Below are 24220 nucleotides of genomic sequence, written 5' to 3' on the forward strand. Positions count from 1 at the left end.
CATTTTTTCATGTTTATTGGGTATTTTAAATTTTTTTTGTGAAATGCCTGTTACAATAAATCTATTACCCACTTGTTATTAGTTTTTTCTTATTGAATTGTAGGCGTTCTCTAAACGTTCTGAACAATAAACTTACCAGTTATAGATGGTGCGAATAAACTGCTCATTCATCTCTTATGTCTTCATAAAATCTTTGCATATGCAGAAGTTGATTGATTTTAATGTAGTTGAATGATAATAAATTTATCAGTCTTTTCCTTTATGGTTTATATTTTAACTCCCATTTTATTTAGGAAAAATTTCCTGGGTTGAGATCAGGAAGAGCAATTACAGTTTGCCCTCTGTATCCGTGGGTTCTGCATCTGCAGATTCAACCAATCATGGATCAAAAATATTTGGAAAAAAATATTGATGATTGCATTTGTTCTGAACATATAAAGGCTTCTTTTTCTTGTCATTATTCCCTGAACAATACAATATAACAACTATTTACATAGCATTCACATTATATTCTTTTTTTTTTTTTTTAAGATGGCGTTTCACTCTTATCACCCAAGGTGGAGTGCAGTGGCGTGATCTTTGCTCACTGCTACCTCCGCCTCCTGGGTTCAAGCAGTTCTCCTGCCTCAGCCTCCTGAGTAGCTGGGATTATAGGCACCTGCCACCACACCCAGTTGATTTTTGTATTTTTAGTAGAGATAGGGTTTCACCACATTGGCCAGGATGGTCTCAAACTCCTGACCTCAGGTGATCCGCCTGCCTCGGCCTCCCAAAGTGCTGGGATTACAGGCATGAGCCTATTAAGTTCTATAATAAGTTCTATATTAAGTTCTATAAATAACCTAGAGATGAATTAAAGTATATGGGAGGATGTGTATAGATTATGTGCAAATACTATTCCATTTTATATAAGGGACTTGAGCATCTGTGGGTTTTGAGCGTGGTTGGGAGGGTTCCATGAATATGGAGGGATGGCTGTATATTATTTCCTAAAATCTTTATTGATTTTGCCTTTCACATGTAGCTTTTGAATTACCCTACACTAATTTTTTATATGGTGTGGAGTAGGGAACTAATTTTATTTACTATTATAAGGCTAATAAATTACCTTACTCACCAGCATCTATCAAATACTATCTCCTTTCTCCAGTAAGCTGCAAAGTTACTCTATAACTACATCTGTAGGCATTTCCCCACATTCTCAGTTAATGTTTTCTTGGACTGTTTGTTTGTTTATTCCTGTGACAGTACCAAGGTATTCTAATGAATGAGCTGTATAATAATTCTTAATAATCTGATGGGACACGTCCCTGAAAATTTTTCTTCAGGAATGTTTTGCCTATTCTTGCCCCTGTTTACATTAGAAATATCTTGGGAAGTTTCTGACAGAACAAAATCAAATAACAAAAATTTTTTGGGGATTTTATTGAATTATCATGAATGTGTAGATCAACTGAGAGAGAAGTGGCATTGTGTCTTTCTATCCATGAACTTGGTATGTCTTTGTTTAAATCGTCAATGTCTTTGAATAAAATTTTATAATTTACTCTGTAAAGCAGCAGTCCCCAACCTGTTTTGGCACCAGGGACCAGTTTTGTGGAAGACAGTTTTTCCATGGACCCAGGCGTCAGGGGGAGAGGGAGGATGGTTTTGGGATGATTCAAGCACATTACATTTATTGTGCACTTTATTTCTGTTATTATTAGATTGTAATATGTAATGAAAATAATTATACAGCACATTATAATGTAGAATCAGTGGGAGCCCTGGTCTTGTTTTCTTGCAACTAGATGGTCCTGTCTGGGAGTGATGGGAGATAAGTGACAGATCATCAGGCGTTAGATTCTCATAATGGGCAGGCAACCTAGATCCCTCACATGCATAGTTCACAATAGGGTGTGCGCTCCTATGAGAATTTAATGCTGCTGCTGATCTGACAGGAGGCACAGCTCAGGCGGTAATTCAAGTGATGCGGAGTGGCTGTAAATACAGATGAAGCTTTGCTTGCTTGTGGAATGCTGACCTCCTGCTGTGAGGCCCAGTTTCTAACAGGCCATGGACTGGTACTGGTCTGTGGCCTGGGGTTTGGGTACCCCTGCTATAAAGAATTATCATGCAAGCTCTTTATTTTATATTTTAGCATTTAAGTTTTATTTAATTGGATGTAGGGAAAGGTTGGGGTCCACTTTTATTCCTTAGATGGGTAGCCTATTGTGCCACCATAATCTTTTTATCACTGAACTGAATTAGCACCACTGAGATATATTTAAAGTTCTATGTATATTGGGACCTATTTTTGGAATTTCCATTACATTCTATTAATATATTTATTTTTATATTGATGCTATATCGATTTTTATTATTTGTATATTTATTTGAAGGGGTATTTTTAAATTACTGTGTATTTATTGGCTTTGTGGTATAAACATTTATCTGCTGGGTCAAGCCACTGTCTCAGTTTTATTTTTTGTAATTTTTGCTTTCCATTAAGCCACTAAATTTTAACATGATTTTATATACTTTCCAAAAGTATTTTGTTGGACTTCTCATTGAAAATGCATACATGTACATGTATTACTTTTGGGCAGAATCAATATTTTTATTATGTATTTGTTCTTACATACAATAAGAACAATAAGCCCAAATCTTAGCATGCAGATCTTATTTTATGCCATTCACTAACATTTTATTTTCAAGTAATATTTATTGTGCTTTTTCTTGTATCCGTTGTTCTTTAGTACTTTGACAAATGTAAAAATTTTTATTTTTTATATTGAAAAACTTTTTTCATTTCTGGATTCTTATTGCAAGAATAGTCAGGGTGTTACTTAATTCCCGTATTAAATCTAGTAGGCTTTTAAAATAAATTTGAGTCTGTAGTTATGCATTCATAAAGCCGTATCATCTAGAACTATTTTATTCCTTTTTTCCAGCTTGTTCAGATTATATAATTTTACTGTTTTGCTAAAATTTATAGGACTTCATTAAATATTAAAGTAATAGTGACTTTTGACTAATTCTTGATTCTAAGTAAAGTAGTTAATTTGTAGTATTTTGTTATTGGGGGCTGATTGTAGTTGGTTTTTGTCAAATAGGCTTAGGCTTAATGGGCCTCTTGGCTAAGATCAAGTGTAATTTAATTAGAATTAAGTTTAAATAGTCACAAGTGTCACGTGGCTACTGTTTTGCGTATCACAAAGCTAAACTGTCATTTATTTTTGTAAAGTTGTTAATCATTCTTATGTATTGCCATCAAGTTAATAATATTTTAAACCGTATGGACCTCCAGTTGTTTATAATAGTTTTAGTTTATTTTTAATTTCTATAAAATCTGTAGTCCCTTATTTCATTCCTGATATTGGTAATGTGCATCCTCCCCCACTCCCCGTATTACTTTTTTTTTTTTAAAGACAGGGTTTTACTCCTGTTGCCCAGGCTCTAGAGGGCAATGGTGCGATCTGGATTCACTGCCCATCTCTGTCTCCCGGGCTCAAGCGATTCTCCAGCCTCAGCTTCCTGAAGATTACAGGTGCATGCCACTTCACTGGCTAATTTTTGTATGTTTTGTAGAGATGGGGTTTCACCATGCTGCCCAGGCTGGCCTTGAATTCCTGGGCTCAATCAATCCTTCTAACTTGGCCTCCCAAAGTGCTGGGATTACAACTGTGAGCCACTGTACCCAGCCTCCCATATTACTTCTTAAAAAAATCTTTAAAAACTTTAATTGTAGTAAAATATACATAAAATGAAATTTACCATCTTCACCATTTTTAAGTGTACAGTTCAGTAGCATTAACTGTTTACATAGTTGTGCAATCAGTCTCTAGAATGCTTTTCATTTTGCGAAACTGAAACTGTACACCCAATTTCCCAACTCGAAATTTCTCTCTTCTTTCAGCCTGTGGCAATCACCCTTCTACTTTGTCTTTATGAATTCAGTTATTCTGTATTTTATGTAAGTGGAATCATGCAGTGTTTATCTTTATTTGGACTGATTTTACTTAGCATAATGTCTGCAAAGTTCATCCATTTGTAGTATGTGTCAGAATTCCTTTCCTTTTTAAGGCTGAATAATATTCCATTGTATGTATATACCACATTTTATCTGTTTATCTGTAGTTGGACACTTGGGTTTCTTCTACCTTTTAGCTATTGTGGATAAGGCTGCTATGAACATGGGAGTACAGATAACTCTTTGACATCCTGCTTTCAGCTCTTTGAGGGTAATATGATAAATCTGTTTTTTAATTTTTTGTGGAACTGCCACTGTTTTCCATAGCAGCTGCACCATGTTAAATCATTTGCATTTATAGTACACAAGGTTTTAAATTTCCCCACATCTTTGCGGACACTTGTTCCCTCTCTTCCTCCCTCCCTCCCTTCCCTCCCTTTCCTCCTTTCCCTCCCTTTCCTTCCTTCCCTTCCTTCCTTTCCTTTCCCCTCCGTTGTCTTCCCTTCCCTTCCCCTTCCTAACTTCCTTCCTTTCTTCCTTCTGTCCTTCCGTCCTTCTGTCTCTCTTTCTCTTCTTTTCTTTCTTGATTAATAGTCATCTTAATGGGTCCAAGTTGGTATCTCATTGTGGTTTCAATATGCATTTCTCTAATGATTTGTGATGTTGAGCATCTTTTCATGTGCTTATTGGTTGTTTATATATTTTTTTAATGGTCTGTCTAGAAGTTTACCAATTTTTTTTTCAAAAATCTTGTTTTTGGTTTTATTAATTTTTCTGTTATTGGTCCATCTTCTATTACATAGATTGTTTTCTTATCTTTATTGTACCTTTCTTCTACTTTGGGTTTAATTTGATTGAGTAGTTTTTTATTTTAGGTCTGATGCTCTTTGTTTTCAGCCTTTTCTTTTTCTCTTCTCTGTGCTTCTTTCTGTATGGTTTTTATTACACTGTCTTTCTCTTTTGCTGTTATTTTCTTTTGTATTGTCAAATCTACTATTAACCCATCTAATAAATTTTTATTTTAGATACTATATTTGTTAGTTCTGGAAGTTCCTTTTAAAAAAATATATTTTCAGGCCAGGCGCAGTGGTTCACACCTGATGCCAGCACTTTGGGAGGCCGGGGCAGGTGGATCACTTGAGATAAGGAGTTCGAGACCAGCCTGGCCAACATGATGAAACCCCGTCTCTACTAAAAATGCAAAAATTAGCCAGGTGTGGTGGCAGGTGCCTGTAATCCCAGCTACTCAGGAGGCTGAGGCACAAGAACCACTTGAACCTGGGAGGCAGAGATTCCAGTGAGCTGAGGTCATGCCACTGCACTTCAGCCTGGGCGACAGAGCGAGACCGTGTCTCAAAAAAAACCCAAAACACATATATATACACACACACACATATATATGTATAATAAATATGTATATTACATACATATATGTAAATTACATACATATATAAATTTTATATGTATATTACATATATATGTAAATATATATATATTTTCTGCTTTTCTCTTTATCCATTTCATGTTTTCCTTTATTATCTTTCCTTTAAGGAGTGTTGAACTTTGTTCTGACATGGAGTTACTTTATTTTGGATTAGCTTGATCTTTCTGAGACTTGTTTTTTAACCTTGTGAGGGCAGCTCTAGGGTTGACTTTACTGTAGTTTAGCCCTATTCTTTTTTTCCCCTTTAAAAGATAGGGTCTTGGCCAGCCGTGGTGGCTCACGCCTGTAATCTTAGCACTTTAGAAGGCCGAGGCAGGTGGATCACCTGAGGTCAGGAGTTTGACAGCAGCCTGGCTAACATGGCGAAACCCCATCTGTACTAAAAATACAAAAATTAGCTGGGTGTGGTGGTGCGCACCTGTAGTCCCAGCTACTCGGGAGGCTGAGACAGGAGAATCACTTGAACTTAGGAGGCGGAGGTAGCAGTGAGCCGAGATTGTGCCACTGCACTCCAGCCTGGGCAACAGAGTGAGACTCCGTCTCAGAAAAAAAAAAAAAAAAAAAGATAGGGTCTCACTCTGTTGCCCAGGCTGAAGTGCAGTGACATAATCCTAGCTGACTGCAGCCAGGACCTCCTGAGCTCAAGCAGTTCTCCTTCCTCAGCCTCCTGAGTAGCTGAGATTACAGGCACGGACTAACATGCCTAGCTGATCTTTAAATTTTTACTAGAGATGAAATCTCGCTATGTTGCTCAGGTTGGTCTTGAACTTCTGGGCTCAAGCGATCTGCCCACCTCAGCCTCCCAAATTACTGGGATTACAGGTGTGAGCCACAGCATCCAGCTAGCCCTATTCTTAATGTGTGACATTTCAGAGGGCTTTACTGATTGTCCCAGGTATTTGACAAGGTCTCTTTTTCTTCTTTTTAAGTAGACTTTACTTTTTAGAGCAATTTTAGGTTCATAACAAAATTAAGTGGGAAGTATAGAGAGTTTTCTTATCTCCCCTCCCTACTACCCAACCTCCCTCACTATGGACATCCTGAAATGTAGTGGTACATTTGTTATAACTGAAGACCCTACACTGAGATATTATCATCACTCAAATTCCATAGTGTACATTAGGGTTATTCTTGGTGTTGGTCATTCCATGGGTTTTGACAAACGTATAATGACCTGTATCCACCATTATAGTATGTATCATAGAGAATAGTTTCACTGCCCCAGAAATCCTCTGTGTTTCACTTTTTCATCCCTCATTTCCCCTAACTTCTGGCAACCACTGGCCTATTTACTGTCTCCATCAGTTTGCCTTTTCCAGGATGTCTTGTTGAAATCATACAGTATGTAGTCCTTTGAAATTGGCTTCTTTGACTTAGTAATGTGTATTTAAGTTTCTTTCATGGGTTGGTAGCTTTCTTTTCTTTTAAGTCCTGAATAATAATTCATTGTGTGATTGTGCCAGTTTATTTAGTGACAAGGTCTCATCATTCGGGTTAATCAGATTCAAAAGTCTGCTCATCTTTGTGTCAACACTGGTAATTTTCTCCTTGTAGTTCCCTGATAGTTGTTCTGTTCCTAGTAAGGATTTCACTCAGTGCATGTGCAGGTTACTATTCAGCCAAATAATTTTTAGTGCTCTTTCTCTGTGCGTTTGTCTTTTCTTTGGTAATTTGTCCTGCAGATACCAGCTGCTGCAGCTTTCTCCAGCTTCTGCCTCTGGTCTCCTTGGCTTAGTGAGACTGGTGTGCTCTGTTTTGAATTTTCTCTTTACCGCGGTTTGCTAAATGTTCCCAGGCTGAAAGCCAAGGTGAACCTAGGGCTGACTTCATTTGTTTCCTTTTTCTCTATGATCACAGTCTTGTGTTACTTCTTGTCCATAGACTGAAAAGAGGTATTTCGTATTTTGTTTGATTTTTTTTTAGTTATTAGCAGCAGGAGGGTTACTTTGGAACCAGTACTGCACCGTGGTGGCTGGAAGTGGAATGTTTTATGATCAATATTGTAACTAGTGCCTAACTTACAATTTCTGTATGATTGTGAACTTAACTCAGAAATAGTTCTATAGAGGCCAGACTTTGTGGCTCACACCTGTAATCCCAGCACTTTGGGAGGCTGAGGTGGGTAGATCACCTGAGGTCAGGAGTTCGAGACCAGCTTGGCCAATATGGTGAAACCCTGCCTCTACTACAAACACAAAAATTAGCTGGGAGTGATGGCGTACGCCTGTAATCCCAGCTACTGAGGTCGCTGAGGCAGGAGAATCACTTGAACCTAGGAGGCGGAGGTTGCAGTGAGCCAAGATCACGCCACTGTACTCCAGCCTGGGTCACAAAGTGAGACTCCATCTCAAAAAAAAAAAGAGAAAGAAATAGTTCTATAGATAATTTCCCTAAGTAGCTTTCTGAGCCTATTTAACTCAATATTATTTATCTACCATAATGCCAGTTGTACTGTGTGAACCACACATAGCAACATTTCTATAGATGGAGTGTTAGCAAACCTTTTTCCTAAAGGCCAAATAGTACATATTTAAGCTTTCTTGGCTGTGGTCAACAAATATGACTTTTTGCATTCTCCTTATTCTTCTTCTTACAACCTTTTAAAAATGTAAAATCATTCTTAGCTTAGAGCCATCCAGAAATAGGCCCTGTATAAAATTGTTTAAGTAGGACTTCTTCTGTATATATGTATTTATTTTGAGATGGAGTTTTGCTCTTGTCACCCAGGCTGGAGTGCAATGGCGCTATCTTGGCTCACTGCAACCTCTACCTCCTGGGTTCAAGCAGTTCTCCTGCCTCAGCCTCCTGAGTAGCTGGGATTACAGGTGCACGCCACCACACCTGGGTAATTACCTGTATTTTTAGTAGAGACAGGGTTTCACCATGTTGGCCAGGCTGGTCTCGAACTCCTGACCTCAGGTGATCCGCTGGTCTCGGCCTTCCAAAGTGCTGGGATTACAGGTGTGAGCCACCGCACCCAGCCTTCAATTTTTATTTTCAAAAAAATCTCCATTGACCATTTTTTGCAGATAGTATGAGCTCTAGTAGAAGTAGTTTATTCTGTTAATGAACTTATGAGAGTAAAAAAATGAAGTTGTTATAAATTTACTGATGCCATTGAGGGAAAAAAAAGTACAAGTTACTCTGTCTCTACAGTTATAAAGCCCTTAATAAAGGATTATTTTAACATTGCTTTTTTTCTTCCTGGATTATAAGGGGTAGTGTTAAAAATTAGGTTTAGGGCTTGAACAGATTCTTGTTTATCTGAATAGAAAGGGATATCAGCTAAATCTGCTGTGACAAGTGAAGAGAGAAGATGAAAATACAGATTTTTGTTTTATAAGTAACAACTATGTTACAGAAATTTTGGAATTAGAAGGAAGAAGAATAGTAGGAATGCTTGTGGGCCTAAAGATTGGGGTACAGTTGGGTAGTTGGTACTGTCTCCCCATATCTCTGTGGTAGTGTGCTTCTGCAATTGTTGGCAAAAATGACTTTTGTATTTATTATTTTGCTTAAATATTATGTTATTCTGCTTACAAAAGTAATACACTCTTTGAAATACTGACATGTAATAAGATATGAAAATTTTACTCAGTAAGATGATAGTTTATTACAGTGATGTGCTTCAGTTTTAATAGACTTTTGACAGTTTTTAGGTAATTGCTGAATGTTTTATCAGTTTACATAGATATCTCTAATCTTTTTGATCATTGTTGCCAGAACACTAGAAATAACAGGGATCATTCTAAAAAGTAAAGTCTGTTGTAGTTGTTCTCATATTGAAAAACAATGATTTGTTTTATAAAATGGTTTATACTGTACTTCAGTCATAATTTTTAAAGCCTTAGTGCGTAAGTTGACTATTAAAGTTGGTAAAAATCAAACTCATTTCTATCAGAAATGTATCAAGTGTAAATATTTATCACCTTTTGGTAAACTATAAAATCAGATTGATCTAAATATTCCACTGGTTTCAAACTTTAAAAAAAATTTTTGAAACACTGTTAGAAATATATTTTACATTGAGACATATACATGTGTATCTCTGTGTGTACACAAACATTTCTTGTAGCATTACTTATTGTCATTCTATATGATACACTTCGCTTTCTGTTCTAGCCCATTAAAAAAATACTGGTTCCTTAATGTGTCCATCCCTGCAACTTGAAAGAAGACTAAATTATTACATTGTAGTTATTATCTCATTCTCATGCAGAGTTTTCTTTTGGTTATTGCCATATTAATAACTATGATTCTTTTTCAGTTTAGTATCATACATAAGACTTAACCTTTTTTCTATTGTAAATGTACTCTGATAAGAATCAGGGTCTGTCACTAAAGGAGAAAACTGGAGTGGCTCTTGAGGAGCATCTAGTAGTTTCAGACACAGCCACACAATTCAGCATGCTTACCAAGATTTATTGTGTTTGTTCCCAAACTTTATTAGTACTTGCCATTGTAGTTATATAAGTTAACTTGTACATTTTTTTACACTAGTGAAATGTTACTTTGAAAAGTAAACTGTTGTTTCTGTGAAAATTTGAATGCTTTAGAAAAACTAAGCAAGTCAGTAAAAACATGGATGTGTAAGTGTCTTTACTTTCTCCCTCCATTTTAAAGAAACTCAGATTGCAATCATGAAGATGGACTATATGGTTGTGATTTATTTATTTTTATTTCTTTTTTTTTTTTTGAGATGGAGTCTCCCTCTGTCGCCCGGGCTGGAGTTCAGTGGTGTGATCTTAGCTCACTGCAACCTCCACCTCCTGGGTTCAAGCGATTCTTGTGCCTCAGCTTCCTGAGTGGCTGGGATTACAGGCATGCACCTGGCAAATTTTTGTATTTTTAGTAGAGATGGGGTTTTGCCCTGTTGGCCAGGCTCATCTCAAACTCCTGACCTCAACTGATCTGCCTGCTTCAGCCTCCCTAGGTGCTGGGATTACAGGCATGAGCTATGGTGTCCAGCCTGTGGTTTAGTTAAGAAAGACATATTAGTATAGCCATTATCAAAATCTTGGCTGATATTAAATGATTGGTAAATGTGCTTTTGTATGTCTCAAGTAAAAATAAATGTTTAAGGCATTTATGTTTCATTTTTAATGATTTTTGGCTTTGACTGTTGAATTACATTGTGATCTTAAAAAGGCGTTTTTATTATTTAGGAAATTATATTTTATTGAATACCAGTAATAGTCAGATCATCTCTTAGAAATGTTTCTGTGACAACGGCCGAGCATGGTGGCTCATGCCTGTAATCCTAGCACTTTGGGAGGCTGAGGTGGATGGGTCACTTAAGGTCAGGAGTTCGAAACCAGCCTGGCCAACATGGTGAAACCCAGTCCCTACTAAAAATACAAAAAAATCAGCCAGGCGTGGTGGTTGGCACCTGTAATCCCAGCTGCTTGGGAGGCTGAGGCAGGAGAATTGCTTGAACCCGGGCAGTGGAAGTTGCAGTGAGCTGAGGTCATACCACTGCACTCCAGCCTGGGAGACAGAGCAAGACTCTGTCTTTAAAAAAAAAAAAAAAAAAAAATTTCTGTGACAAAACAAAGCGCTAACTTAAGCTTTTATTTAAAACAAATCACAATCACCTTGTTTTTGTTTTTCATTTTTTAATTTATATAATTTACTTTTTGTTTGTTTTTCATATATATATATATTTTAAAGACAGAGTCTGTCTCTGTCACCCAGGCTGGGTTCAGTGGCGCAGTCATAACTCACTGCAGCCTTGAACTTCTAGGCTCAAATGATCCTCCTGCATCACCCTCTTGAGTAGCTGGGACTACAGGTGTGTGCCACCATGCCTGGCTTGTTTTTTAATTTTATTTGTAGAGACAAGGTCTTGCTGTGTTGCCCAAGCTGATCTGAAACTCCTGGGCTCAAGTAATCTTCCTGACTCCATCTTAAAAAAAAAAAAAAAAAGTAGCAATCTCAGGGAATTGTTAGAGAACCATGATTTCTAAAATTGAAATTACCTTTTTTTTTTTTTTTTGAGACGGAGTCTTGCTCTGTTGCCCAGGCTGGAGTGCAATGGCACAATCTCGGCTCACTGTAACCTCTATCTCCCAGGTTCAAGTGATTCTCCTACCTCAGCCTCCCTAGTAGCTGGGATTACAGGCGTGCGCCACCACGCCCAGCTAATTTTTGTATTTTTAGTAGAGATGGGTTTTGCCGTGTTGGCTAGGCTGGTCTCGAACTCCTGACCTCAGGTGATCCGCCCACCCCACCCTCCCAAGGTGCTGGGATTACAGGCATGAGCCACCATGCCTGGCCGAAATTACTATTAATACTAGTTTATTTCTGAAAATTATGCTTTGATTAAAAACAAAAATGTGCCCTTCCCACTCTCAGTGCTGCTGGGCCTGCAGGTCTCTGTCGAGCCGCGGACAAAGATCTCTCTTCTGCAGGATGGGGTTTGTTAAAGTTGTGAAGAATAAGGCCTGCTTTAAGAGATACCAAGTGAAATTTAGAAGATGATGAGAGGGTAAAACTGATTACTATGCTTGGGAATGCTTGGTGATACAGGATAAAAATAAATACAAAACACACAAATATAGGATGATAATTCGTGTAACAAACAGAGATATCATTTGTCAGATCGCTTATGCCCTTATAGAGGGGAATATGATAGTCTGCACAGCATATGCATATGAACTGCCAAAATATGGTTTGAAGGTTGGCCTGACAAATTATGCTGCAGCGTATTGTACTGGCCTGCTGCTGGCCCGCAGCCTTCTCAGTAGGTTTGGCATGGACAAGATCTGTGAATGCCAAGTGGAAGTGACTGGTGGTGAATACAATGTGGAAAGTAATCATGGTCAGCCAGGTGCCTTTACCTGCTATTTGGATGCAGGCCTTGCCAGAACTACCACTGGCAATAAAGTTTTGGGTGCCCTGAAGGGCGCTGTGGATGGAGGCTTGTCTATCCCTCACAGTACCAAACTATTCCCTGGTTATGATTCTGAAAGCAAGGAATTTAATGCAGAAGTACACTGGAAGCACATCATGGGCCAGAATTTTGCAGATTACATGCACTACTTAATGAAAGAAGATGAAGATGCTTACAAGAAACAGTTCTCTCAATACATAAAGAACAGCATAACTCCAGACATGATGGAGGAGATGTATAAGAAAGCTCATGCTGCTATACGAGAGAATCCAGTCTATGAAAAGAAGCCCAAGAAAGAAGTTAAAAAGAAGAGGTGGAACCATCCCAAAGTATCCCTTGCTCAGAAGAAAGATTGGGTAACTCAGAAGAAGGCAAACTTCCTCAGAGCTCAGGAGCAGGCTGCTGAGAGCTAAACCAAACAATTTTCTATGAGGATTTTTCAGATAAAGACGATAAACTGATGGGTAGCAACAACAACCAAAAAAAAAACAAAAAACAAAAATGTGCAGGAGGAATTAATATATTAGAATATTTCACAATATTTATTTATATGATACTTGAATTCCTTAGTTGGTGGTTATACCTTGAAATGATTCTTGGATATAGCATAGAAGTATCAGTATACTGCTAAAGCAATGACTAAGAGGGACAAAGAATGACGGTTGACTTTACCTCGAAGTATGAAATTTGCTTTCATTATAAAATAAATATTGTTCTTAAATTACTTAAAATAACTTTATTCTCCTTGTGCAAAATCTAAGTCTATTTGCATTTTACTGATCACAGTCTCTATTCCACAAAGATTTTCCTGCTGAACCCACTGCTCTTTATTAGACCTTTCTTGTAAGCATACTACAAAGCTGTAATATTCTCAATCTTAAAAAAAATTCATATAAAAAAACCACAAATAAATAGGCCGGGTACAGTGACTTGCACCTATAATTCCAGCATTTTGGGAGGCAGAGGTGGGAGGATCGCTTGAGTCCAGGAGTTCAAGACCAGACTGGGTAACAGAGCAAGACCTTGTCTCTACTAATAATTTAAAAATTAGCACACACACACACATACACAGCCAAAGTCAAAAAAACAAAAACCTCTAGTAAGGGCCTCTGAATAGTTATCTTTGTTCCTTCAGTTCCTCTGAAGAATTATTTTATACTAGGATTCTCAAGTTATCTCCTCTCAATCTCTGTTGGGATCAGTCCACTCTGACTTGTACACTCATTTTCCCACTGATGTAGCTGTTGTCAAGTTAGAAGTTAAGTTGTCAGTCTTCGTTTTATCAGTCATCTCAGCAGCATTCATTATGGTTAAGTCACTCCCTCCTATTTTCTTCATTAGCTTCTATGACACCAGTCTCCTCATTTTTCTCCTACTCTATTAGCTGTTCCTTCTTAGTGTCTTTTTCTGACTCCTTCGTTTCGACCAGATTTCTAAATACTGAAGTATGTCAGGACTCTCAGCTGTCTTCCATCTGTAGTAAATAAACTCACTAGGTGATCTTATCTAGTCTCATGAATTTTAAGTACCATCTCTTCATTGATGAGTCCCAAATTTATGTCTCATTTCTTGGCCAGTCTTCTCTTAACTACAGGCTAATATATCCAACTGTCTTCTTGATATTTCCATTTGAAGATTTAAGAAGGATATCGAAATCTACCGTCCCCAAACCAAATTATTCATTCTTCCTCTTTCAGTGTGGTCCTCCCTTAGTGTTCCTATCTCAAGAAATGACACCCTGTTGTGTTATTCTTGACTCCTTTCATACCCAGCATCTCATATATGTATCAGGCAATGTTTCTGCCTTCAAAATATATCCACATCTGACTACTATTCTTCACATCCACCATTATTATTACCTTGGGTTTAACTACCAGTTTTTCCTTGGGTTATTGTAGCTTCCTAAGTGGTCCTAAGTGGTCTTCCTGCTTCCATTCTTCTGCTCCCTATAACATTGAACACTTCATAGTACACAGAAGCTATATGTAGAATGTATGATCCTTGTAAAACATAAATTATGTTAATTTGTCTGTAGACTCTTCTAACGACTTCCTTTTACACTTACATACATTGCAGTTTTTTCCTATTGCAATTTCCTAATAGATCCATTCTCTGTTTATTTCTCTTTTCTCATTTTTTAATCACTCTTCCTCTCATACATACAATTCCAGCCATACCATCCTTGCTTTTCCTCACATAACGCCAAGCATACTCAGAGTGTCTAAAAGCCAGAAATCTTCCATGAGAAATTTGTGCTTTCAGGTGTTTCAGCTACTGAGATCGTAGTGTTCTGTTTTGTTCTCTTGATATAAGCTCTGAGAAACAGAAACTGTTTCTTTTATTTGGTTATATGGATCACAAGGATGAGAAGAATTCTGATTCAGTTGAGTAATGTAACTAGTACTTATATTTTAATTGCATAAGATTTTATGCAGCCTACAGATTTATTGTGTAAGTACCAAAATTGCTAATTCAAATCAGTTGCTGTGTTAGAAATTGACATCTCTGAGGCCAGGTGCAGTGGCTCATGCAATCCCAGAACTTTGGGAGGCCAAGACAGGAAGAGTGCTTGAGCCCAGGAGTTTGACACCAGCCTGGGCAATGTAGTGAAACTCTCGTCTCCACAAAAAATTAGCTGGATGTGGTGACATACATCTGTGGTCTCAGCTATTTGGGAGGCTGAGATGGGAGGATCACCTGAGCCCAGGAGGCTGAGACTGCAATGAGCCGTGATCATGCCACTGCACTCCAGCCTGGGTAACAGCAAGATTCTGTCTCGAAAAAAGAAAGAAAGAAAAAAAAGAAATTGACATCTCTGAGAAAACTGTAGATCTCCAGTGCATTTCAAAGATTTAAAACATTTTTTTCACTTAACAGATGTTGGGAATTCATAAAGCTGCCTCATTCTCTTTAACAGCTATATAATATTCCATTAGAGGTATGTACTATAATTAAGTTAGCCTCACTGATGAACACTTGCTGTTTTCAGTCTTTTTCTGCTATAAATGTTCTTTTTCATCACTCTCGTGAGATTATATCTGCAGGGTGAATTTGTAAAAGTTGAATTGTTGGGCTGGGCGTGGTGGCTAACGCCTGTAATCCCAGCACTTTGGGAGGCCAAGGCGGGTGGATCACCTGAGGTCAGGAGTTTTGAGACCAGCCTGGCCAACATGGTGAAACCTTGTCTCTACTAAAAATACAAAAATTAGCCGGGTGTGGCAGGTGCCTGTAATCCTAACTACTCAGGAGGCTGAGGCAGGAGAATTGCTTGAACCTGGGAGGCAGAGGTTGCAGTGAGCCAGAATGGCACCACTGCATTTCCAGCCTGGGCAACAGAGTGAAACTTTGTCTTTAAAAAAAAAAAAAAAAAAAAAAAGTTGAATTGTTGGGTCAAGAGTTCTGTGTATTCAAAGTATCAAAAATATTGCCTCATTGCTCTTTATTAATTTTGTACCAGTTTTCATTCCTACCAGCATTATTTGACTGCAGGGGTTGGCAAACGTTTTTCTGTTAAGGGCCAGATGGTAAATATTTTGGACTTTGCCGCCTACATATATGGTCTCTGTCAAAAACTTTTCTTTGTATATATTTTAGTCTTAGGCCATAGTTTCCCAATTTTGGCCTATAGCATAGCTGCAAGACTTTATTTTTTATTTTTTATTTTTATTTTTATTTTTGAGACAGAGTCTAGCTCTGTCACCCAGGCTGGAGTGCAGTGGCGCAATTTCGGCTCACTGCAAGCTCTGCCTTCCGGGTTCACGCCATTCTCCTGCCTCAGCCTCCCGAGTAGCTGGGACTACAGTCACCACACCCGGCTCCTTTTTTTTTTTTTTTTTTTCTTTTTTTAAAGTAGAGACAGGGTTTTTCACTGTGTTAGCCAGGATGGTCTCGATCTCCTGACCTCATGATCCACCCGCCTTGGCCTCCCAAAGTGCTGGGATTACAGGCGTGAGCCACCGCGCCCAGCCATCTGCAAGACTTTCATCAAAACTTTTTGTCATTACCAACCTGCTGTGTGAACATGATATCTCGTTTTATTAGTTTGCATTTCTCTTGTTGAACCTTAGTATTTTGCTCTCTCTGAAATACTTGTTTGAGTCCTTTGCTTTTATATATGTATTTGGTTATTTGTCCGTATCTTTACTGAACTATCTTTATCTTTTAAGGAAATTACCCTTTGTGGTATGAAATAAAACCTTTTAAATCAGTTTATCTTTTTATCTTTTTGATTTGGTTTGTGTTTTCTCATCTCTAGCCATTTTTAAAGTCACATTTGATCTTTTATATTTTTATTTATAACTTGATCTTTTATTCTGGATTTTTTGGGTCATTATTAGAAAGGCTTGTCTCTGCAACTCAAAAATAATTGTCCCATAGTTTCTTTAATATTACTAAAATAATTCTTCCATAGTTTAATATTACTGTTTTATTTCTTTATGCCTAAAACTTAAATACATCTGTAAAATTTTTTGATGTCAGTTAGGGATCTCATTTTTCCATATGACTACCCTTTTCTTCAAATACTATATCCTGAATTTAAATGTAGTGATAAGGGGCTGGGTGCAGTGGCTTATGCCTGTAATCCCAGCAGTTTGGCAGGCTGAGGCAGGAGGATTGCTTGAGCTCAGGAGTTCAAGACCAAACTGGGTCTCCACAAAAAATACAAAGATTAGCCGGATGTGGCGGCATGCGCCTGTAATCCCAGCCACTTGAGAGGCTGAGGTGGGAGGATTGCTTGAGTCCTGGAGGCGGAGGTTGTAATAAACTGAGATCATGCCACTGCCCGCCAGCCTGGGTGGCAGAGCCAGATCCTGTCTCAAAAAATGAACCAACTAACTAAATAAATAAGTAAATGTAGTGATATGGAAAGTTGCTTACAATATTACTTCTTAGTATTGACTTCTCGTGCACTATAGAACTCATTGTTCCGACTACATAAAATGCCTAATTTTTCATTCATGAAAAATTACAGAGCACATGCTATGTGGTCAGCTACTAATGATGAAACGTTGAGATGGCTCACCTATAAGTTCTTCAGCATACATCTCCTAAGATTTTAGCATCTGTTTTACTATCTATTGTCTCAATTGATTATTTTAGAAAGTATAGACAATTTTTCCAAATCTATTATTGCCTCTACGTTTATTAGCAAACGTTCTTATGATAAAAACAAGCTTTTCTCTCCTTCCCTTTGACATTATGGACTCAAATCATTATTTACCCTCATACTGTTTCTAATTTTCTGTTTATTTTTTCTAGCTCTGTGAGGAGGAAGAGTCATAGCTATCTCTTTCATCATTTTATCCATAGAACCTAGTTCAATACCTCCCACAGAGTGGTTTCCTAATAAATATGTACTGAATGAATCAATACTTCAAGCAGTGGGGAGCTATTGAAGAATCTCAAGGGAGGGTGTAATGTGAAATGATTTATATTTTGGAAAGGTAATTCTGGTGTCATTATGGAAGAGAGCAACTTGAGCAAAGCTCAGAAAAAAAAGAAAGAAACAGAGGGTTGCCCTGTCACACACCCAGGCTGGAGTGCAGTGGCACAATTATAGCTTGCTGCAGCCTCAAACTCTTGGGTTCAAGTGATCCTCCTTCCCCAGCCTCCTGAGTAGCTAGGACTGCATGTGTGTACCACTACACCTGGCTGATTAAAACAAAATTTTTTTTTGTAGAGATGGGCTTTTGCTATGTTGCCCAGGCTGGTCTTGAACTCCTGGCCTGAAACAATCCTCTGGCCTCAGCCTCCCAAAGTGCTAAGATTATAGGTGTGAGCCACTGTGTCTGGCCCAGGAAAGCTTTCCTTTGGATTCTGTATCAGTTGGGACCTGATTACAGATAATACAACTCAAATCAACTTAACAAAAGGAATTTATTGGATTATGGAATCCAGAGAAGGGTTGAAGAACCAGCCACATGAAGGATGTAACTGGGCTTCAGGAACAAACAAGAGTAAGGATGCCAATGCCACTAATATTTTTAGTCTTCGCCTCACTCTATTTTTATCAGTTCCAGTTTGTTTGCTGATGTATCAATTAAATGTGGTTTGGGCATAGAGTTCATAAGGGTATGGTTGTTTCCTGAGTATCCATGTGGACTGAATTAGTATACCTTTGAAGGTATTGTAGAATCCAGGAGGAGATGTGGAGTATTAGAAATAGGTGCTAAGTGGAAAAGATGGATTTGAGAGAGATAAGTAATAAAGTTGACAGAATTTGTCCAGGGGGAAATCTTGAGCAACTGCTGGTTTGGTGAATCTGTTAACCATCTGAGGGAAATACAAGAAGCATATGCTTGGAATGGGAGGGAATATGATAAGTTTTGATTTTAGAGATGCTAAGTTGGAGAACGTGTAGGAGCTAGTTGAATATAGACATCCAAAATCTTGGAAGAAAGGTCTAAGCTTAAGTGCTTAGGAAGTCAGTAGCGAAGGTAAGTGTTATGGAGGTGAACAAAATAGCTCAGTCTGAGTGTAAAAGTAAAGAGAACAGGAATCTTGCACAAAAACTAACATTGAAGCCATGTGAACAGAAGAAGAGTATAAAATAAATTATAAGGCAATTAAGGAAAGTAAGAAATAAGAGTACCAAAGAATCCAAAGGAATTTTACCCATAAGGGATACACCACTTAGGGATTGAAAAAAGTCAATTTGCTTTGACCCTTAGGAGATCATTGATGATGTTAATGAGAAAAGTTCCAGTGGAAAGTTGGGAACTGATTGTATTAAGCTCAAAGGGTTAATGATAGAGATGAAGTAGAAGCAAACTAGGTAGAATTTTTTTCCTACAAGTTTGTGAAGGGAAGATGAATGAGGGCATTGTAGGGTTAGGGGGTTGCTTTGTTTTGTTTTGGAATGGGAGAGATTAGTATATATTAGTAGTTTTGAACAGTAAATAGTTTTTTATTCTAGGTTGGATAAAATTTATTTTTATGTGTAAGTATTAACTGCCATCAGTGTTTATTAGTGTTAGTGCAGAGAAAATGGGACTCAGACCAAAGACCTGAGTGCTAATCTCAGTTTTCCCTGAATAATCGCCATAATAATTATAATTACCATTTTATATTCCCTTCTATTTGTCAGTCATTGTGTTAGTAGGTCTTTTATACATACTATCACTAATCCTCACCACAGATTAATCTCCAAGGTGAGTATTATGCTGTTGTATAGATAGACTCTGAGAGTTTACTTTTTAGGATTACATAGATTTTCAGGATCATGCTTTGATTTCAACACAGATATGTCTGATTCTGAAGTTGGTGCTCTTTTCTCTGTATCACGTAGCTTTCTTTTCTAACCTAAAGTAGTTTCTCAAGTTTTGGCTCCTCGTTTCCTTAACTTGTCAGATAGGAATAGTCATATCTGTCACACCTATATAAAAGTGTTAAATGAATACTATGGTAATATCTGTATTTTGTTTGAAAAAATATTTATTTGGTTAAATACCAGACTGACCTTATCATTGTGGTCATCTTTAGCACTATCGTTTGTCTAAACAGTATTTTACTTTTTAAGGTGGTGGTATCATGGATACAGAAATGTCTGAAGATATAGACCACAACTTAACTCCTACCCTTGACAGCATGTCTTATGGAATGCCGAATCAAACAGGATCTGAAAATTCATTGCTGGATGAAGATGATTATTTTTTGAACTCTGGGGATCTTGCAGGAATTCCAGTCGTTGGTAGTGACAATGAGGATGAACAGGATTTTAGTTCAAAGGACAATCTTGTTTCTTCAATTCATACTGATGATAGCTTGGAAGTAGAGAGAAGAGTCACACAGCATGAATCAGACAATGAAAATGAAATACAAATTCAAAATAAGTTAAAAAAAGACTTTCCTAAACAGTTTGATCAGGTTTCTGTCTTTAAATCAGTACGGAAAGATTTTAGTCTAGTAAGAGAAAACAGCAAAGAAACATTTTCTGGAAAGGAGAAAAATAGAGACCTAACTTATGAACGTGAAAAACGGTTGGATAAACCCCATAAAGATTTGGATTCAAGGTTGAAAAGCAGTTTTTTTGATAAAGCAGGTAATAATTGTTGGAATTAGAACCATAAAACACAATTAAAAATTACTGATCATAATATATAGCTTTTATTACTTTTGATGTTAAGTGAAGTGTGAACGGTTAAATTCATTGTAAGCTTGTCATTTTTCTTTTGTCCTTGTTCTTTGCAGAGTGACTGAATTTCTCCCAGTAACTTTTGGTAATGGTATAAATGGTTGAAAATAGCTCTAAACCTCATTTCTCCCTCCCCTGGTTGCAATGTTTTGATGAGAAAGGCAAGATACTTGAATCACCTGTTCATTTTCTTTGGTTGAACATTGGAACCTGAAGTTGGATTTAACTTCTTTGTGCTGTAAGCACTAATTCAAACTGCTGTCTCACCACTTAGTCCAAATTAGGGAGTTATTTTATTTTTTTAATTTTAATTTAATTTTTTGTTTATAAACTCTCACCTCTATCTGAAAGGGAGGTTTTTTTTTAATTAAAAAAAAAAACATTTCTAATTTATGTTTTAGAAGTTTCTTGAGGTTCCTCCTGAGCCTCTTTGCCCAGTGTACCCTATACTTTAGCTTTAGTTAACATTCTTGAATATATCACATTATTTCCTTCTATGCCTTCCTTTCCTCCTGCTATTCCATTTGCCTGCATGTCATTTTCTCTCTGTATATTTGCTTGTGAAAGTAATTCTTATCCAACAATGCCTAACTCATAAACGTCTTCTACTCTGTCATCATTCTAACTGCTCTACGTCAAGAATAAATTGTTTCCTTATCTGTATTTCCCCAGCATTTCCATGCCTCATTATTTATAGTACTTATCACACAGTATTGTAGTTCTGTATTTGTTTTACCTTACCTACTAGTGTAGGAGTTGAGGGCCAGATTGTATCTTACTCATCTTTGTATTCTTGGGACCTAACCTGGTGTAGTAAAATAGTAATTCTTCAATAAATGTTCAATAGCTGTGAAGGAAAGCAGGTATTCTATACCAGTCCTTGTATTTCTTCTAACAATGCTAGGAAATGTATGGTAGAAAGAACAAACCAGTATTGTTAAAAAGACAGCTTTTGAGTATGTACAAGGCTGTGCAAGGATATACTATATTTTTCTCTATAATTCAGTATATATTTCCAATATCCCTTCTTGGGGTATGATAGTCATGTTTCTCAAGGAACATAATGTCTAGTAGTAGAATGGACAAGACAAGTCAGGCAGTAGAAGTGCCAGTGTCCAGCTGAATAGCGTAAGATTTAATTTACAGTTAAAGACAATGGTAGAAGAGTTTGTCATAAGGCAGTTCAAAAAGATGTCTTTCAAATAACTGAAACTGTGTTTTAGGGATTCTTAGAAGAGAGATGATTTTTAACTTAGTCAACAGGGAAGGTTTTATAGAGGAGAGGTGAATTTTTAACTGAGCTGAGTCTGGAAAACTGTATAAAGATTAGGATAGACAGAGGGGACTTGGAATAGAATAAGTAGAAATGGGGGAGAACCAACACAAGCAATTTTCAGAGCAAAAATAATTTTTTTTTTAGGTTCGAGCAAGGAAAAAATGTAGGGCAAGGCTAAAAGCTAGGTGGGCCAGATTGTGCAGAACTTTGAGTGAAAATACCTTTTGGGTGTTTTTGGGACCCAGTTCACTCTAACGAGCATCTTTGTTGGAAAAGAGAGGTGATTATCAAATGATAGCTTTTTAGGTCACTCTTTATAAGATTTGTTATTCATATACATGTGTTTGTTTGTTTTTTTTTTCCTTTCAATAGCTAATCAAGTTGAAGAAACATTACATACCCATTTACCACAAACCCCAGAAACAAACTTTAGGGTAAGTTTTCAGTGTGTATGTAGATTGCTGTAACTGTGACAAGTGTCAAAGTTTTCTTTATGTCACTTTCTAAATTCTAAAAATGTATTAGGTAGAGCACTGATTTTTTTTTTTTATTTGCTTAATATTTGTGTAAGGTCATCATCGGAGACATTCTAAAAAGCCTCAACTCTTAGGGTCTTTATTTGTATTTGGTATTTAGACATATAACACATTTACTTTTAGGCATAGGCATAAGATCCAAAAGCTAATGAATGTCCATAGAGTTCTTCATTTCCGGTGAGCTTTTCTTTGGGTGTTAAACCTGAAGAGGAATCATTTTAAAATCTGAATATTTATTAATCCTTTATATTGTGTTTTAGGATTCCAGCTACCCATTTGCCAATAAAGAATCCATTGGTTCGGAACTGGGGAATTCCTTTGCATCAAATATTAGAATTAAAGAAGAACCTTTGGATGATGAGTATGACAAAGCAATGGCACCACAGCAGGGACTACTAGACAAAATTAAAGATGAACCTGACAATGCTCAAGTAAACATTTCACCTTTTTTCCCCCCCTTCTTTTTGTTCCACACATTGAATTATTCATTTGAGAGAGGAAGTGCTTAAGAAGTGAAATAGTTTGTTGACAGCGTGAAAGGAAACTCTTAAAGAAGGTTGAGGCGATTTGAATTACCATATAAGGCATTAACAAGCTATATGAAACTTTTCCTGAGTAGTAATTAAGGCTTTTAATCATCTTTGTTTCTTAATACCACCGTGATTTTTGCAATGCATTTTAGTGCAAGGATTTGTGAACTATACAGCAGATATGGTTGAAGATTTATGGTATTTTATAGGTTTGTGGTGCAATCAAGTTTATGTAGGCTAGTAAGCCTTTTGCAGTTAATGCTAATGAAGTACAGGCTATATATGGATTTAAATATTTTTCAGGAGGGGTTAATGGACAGATCATCTTTGGAAGGGTTAATTGATTGAAGAACCAGTTCATTGGATTAGTGGATAGAAGGTAAAGGAGGCTTTGATGAATGATACATGATTCCAAGTTTGAGATCTGTGAGTAATAAGAGTGAAGGTAGAGCTCTGCTATTTCAAGGTTGCTCTGGAGATAAAATCATAGAGATCTTATAACTGTGAGGTCCTGAAGTCAGCTAAGCTATCAATGCAGTTAATGATGTTGCTGTTGTTGGAATAGAAGAAAAAAGTTATATCAGATGCTGCAATCATTTTGAAGTGCAAGAAGGGGTTCAAGGGATGAATATGCAATAGCAGCAATTATTTGAGGGTATCTGTGTTTTGTAAAGATGGTATGAATTGGCTATTTTTCTGAAATAACACTTAATCTGGGGGAAGCTTATATTTTCCTATCTTTCTGTTTGTATTAGAGGGTTTGAGACTGTCAGACTTCTGTGGAAGTGCTTCTTCTTTTCTTTCTTTTTGTTCTTTTTTTTTTTTTTTTTTAAGACAAGGTCTTGCTCTGTTGCCCAGGCTGGAATGCAGTGGTACAATCACTGCTCACTGCAACCTCAACCTCCCAGGCTCAAGTGAACCTCCCAGCTCAGCCTCTCGAGTAACTGGGACCACAGGTGTGTACCACTGCACTGGCAAATTAAAGAAAAATTTTGTAGAGGGACCAGACATGATGGCTCACGCCTGTCATCCCAGCATTTTGCAGGCTGAAGCCAGCAGATCACTTGAGGTCAGGAGTTCCAGACCACCCTGGCCAACCTGGTGAAATCCCATCTCTACTAAAAATACAAAAAATTAGCTAGGCGTGGTGGCGGGTGCCTGTAATTCCAGATGCTTTAGAGGCTGAGGGAGGAGAATCACTTGAACCAGGAGGTGGAGGTTGCAGTGAGTTGAGATTGCGCCACTGCCCTCCAGCTTGGATGACAGAGTGAGACTCTTTTTTTGGTAGAGTAAGTTGCACAAGCTTGTCTCTAACTTCTGTGCTCAAGCGATCCTCCTGCTATGGCCTTCCAAAGTGTTGGGATTACAGACGTGAGCCACCATGCCTGGTCAAGAGCATTTTTCATTTAGATGTTTTTGGACAGGATTTCTCAAACTCCACAGTGTTGACATTTTG

The 24220-nt window shown here is 37.5% G+C and overlaps 1 protein-coding gene and 1 pseudogene across 9 annotated transcripts in view; both read left to right on the forward strand.

Annotated features, from left to right (window-relative positions):
- The window catches only part of ZMYM4 (zinc finger MYM-type containing 4), a 151977-nt gene that overhangs the window by 69125 nt on the left and 58632 nt on the right, over nucleotides 1–24220 (forward strand). For 6 of the 9 annotated variants that reach the window (XR_004032557.1, XM_003273400.3, XM_030823400.1 and 3 more), the window contains 3 exons: nucleotides 19808–20329; nucleotides 22071–22132; nucleotides 22495–22665. The exons of 2 other annotated variants lie outside the window; for them this stretch is intronic. Coding sequence is in view for 6 of the 7 variants with exons in the window: in XM_003273400.3 (XP_003273448.1) it covers nucleotides 19808–20329; nucleotides 22071–22132; nucleotides 22495–22665 (755 nt within the window). In the remaining variant the exon portion in view is untranslated. Of the gene's footprint in view, nucleotides 1–19807; nucleotides 20330–20478; nucleotides 20661–22070; nucleotides 22133–22494; nucleotides 22666–24220 lie in introns of those variants that run through there. One more of the 9 variants, XM_012511280.2, reaches the window with a different exon arrangement.
- On the forward strand, nucleotides 11707–12790 carry LOC105740610 (annotated as a pseudogene).

This window comes from Nomascus leucogenys, chromosome 12, assembly GCF_006542625.1.
Source record: "Nomascus leucogenys isolate Asia chromosome 12, Asia_NLE_v1, whole genome shotgun sequence".
NCBI classification, from domain to species: domain Eukaryota; kingdom Metazoa; phylum Chordata; class Mammalia; order Primates; family Hylobatidae; genus Nomascus; species Nomascus leucogenys.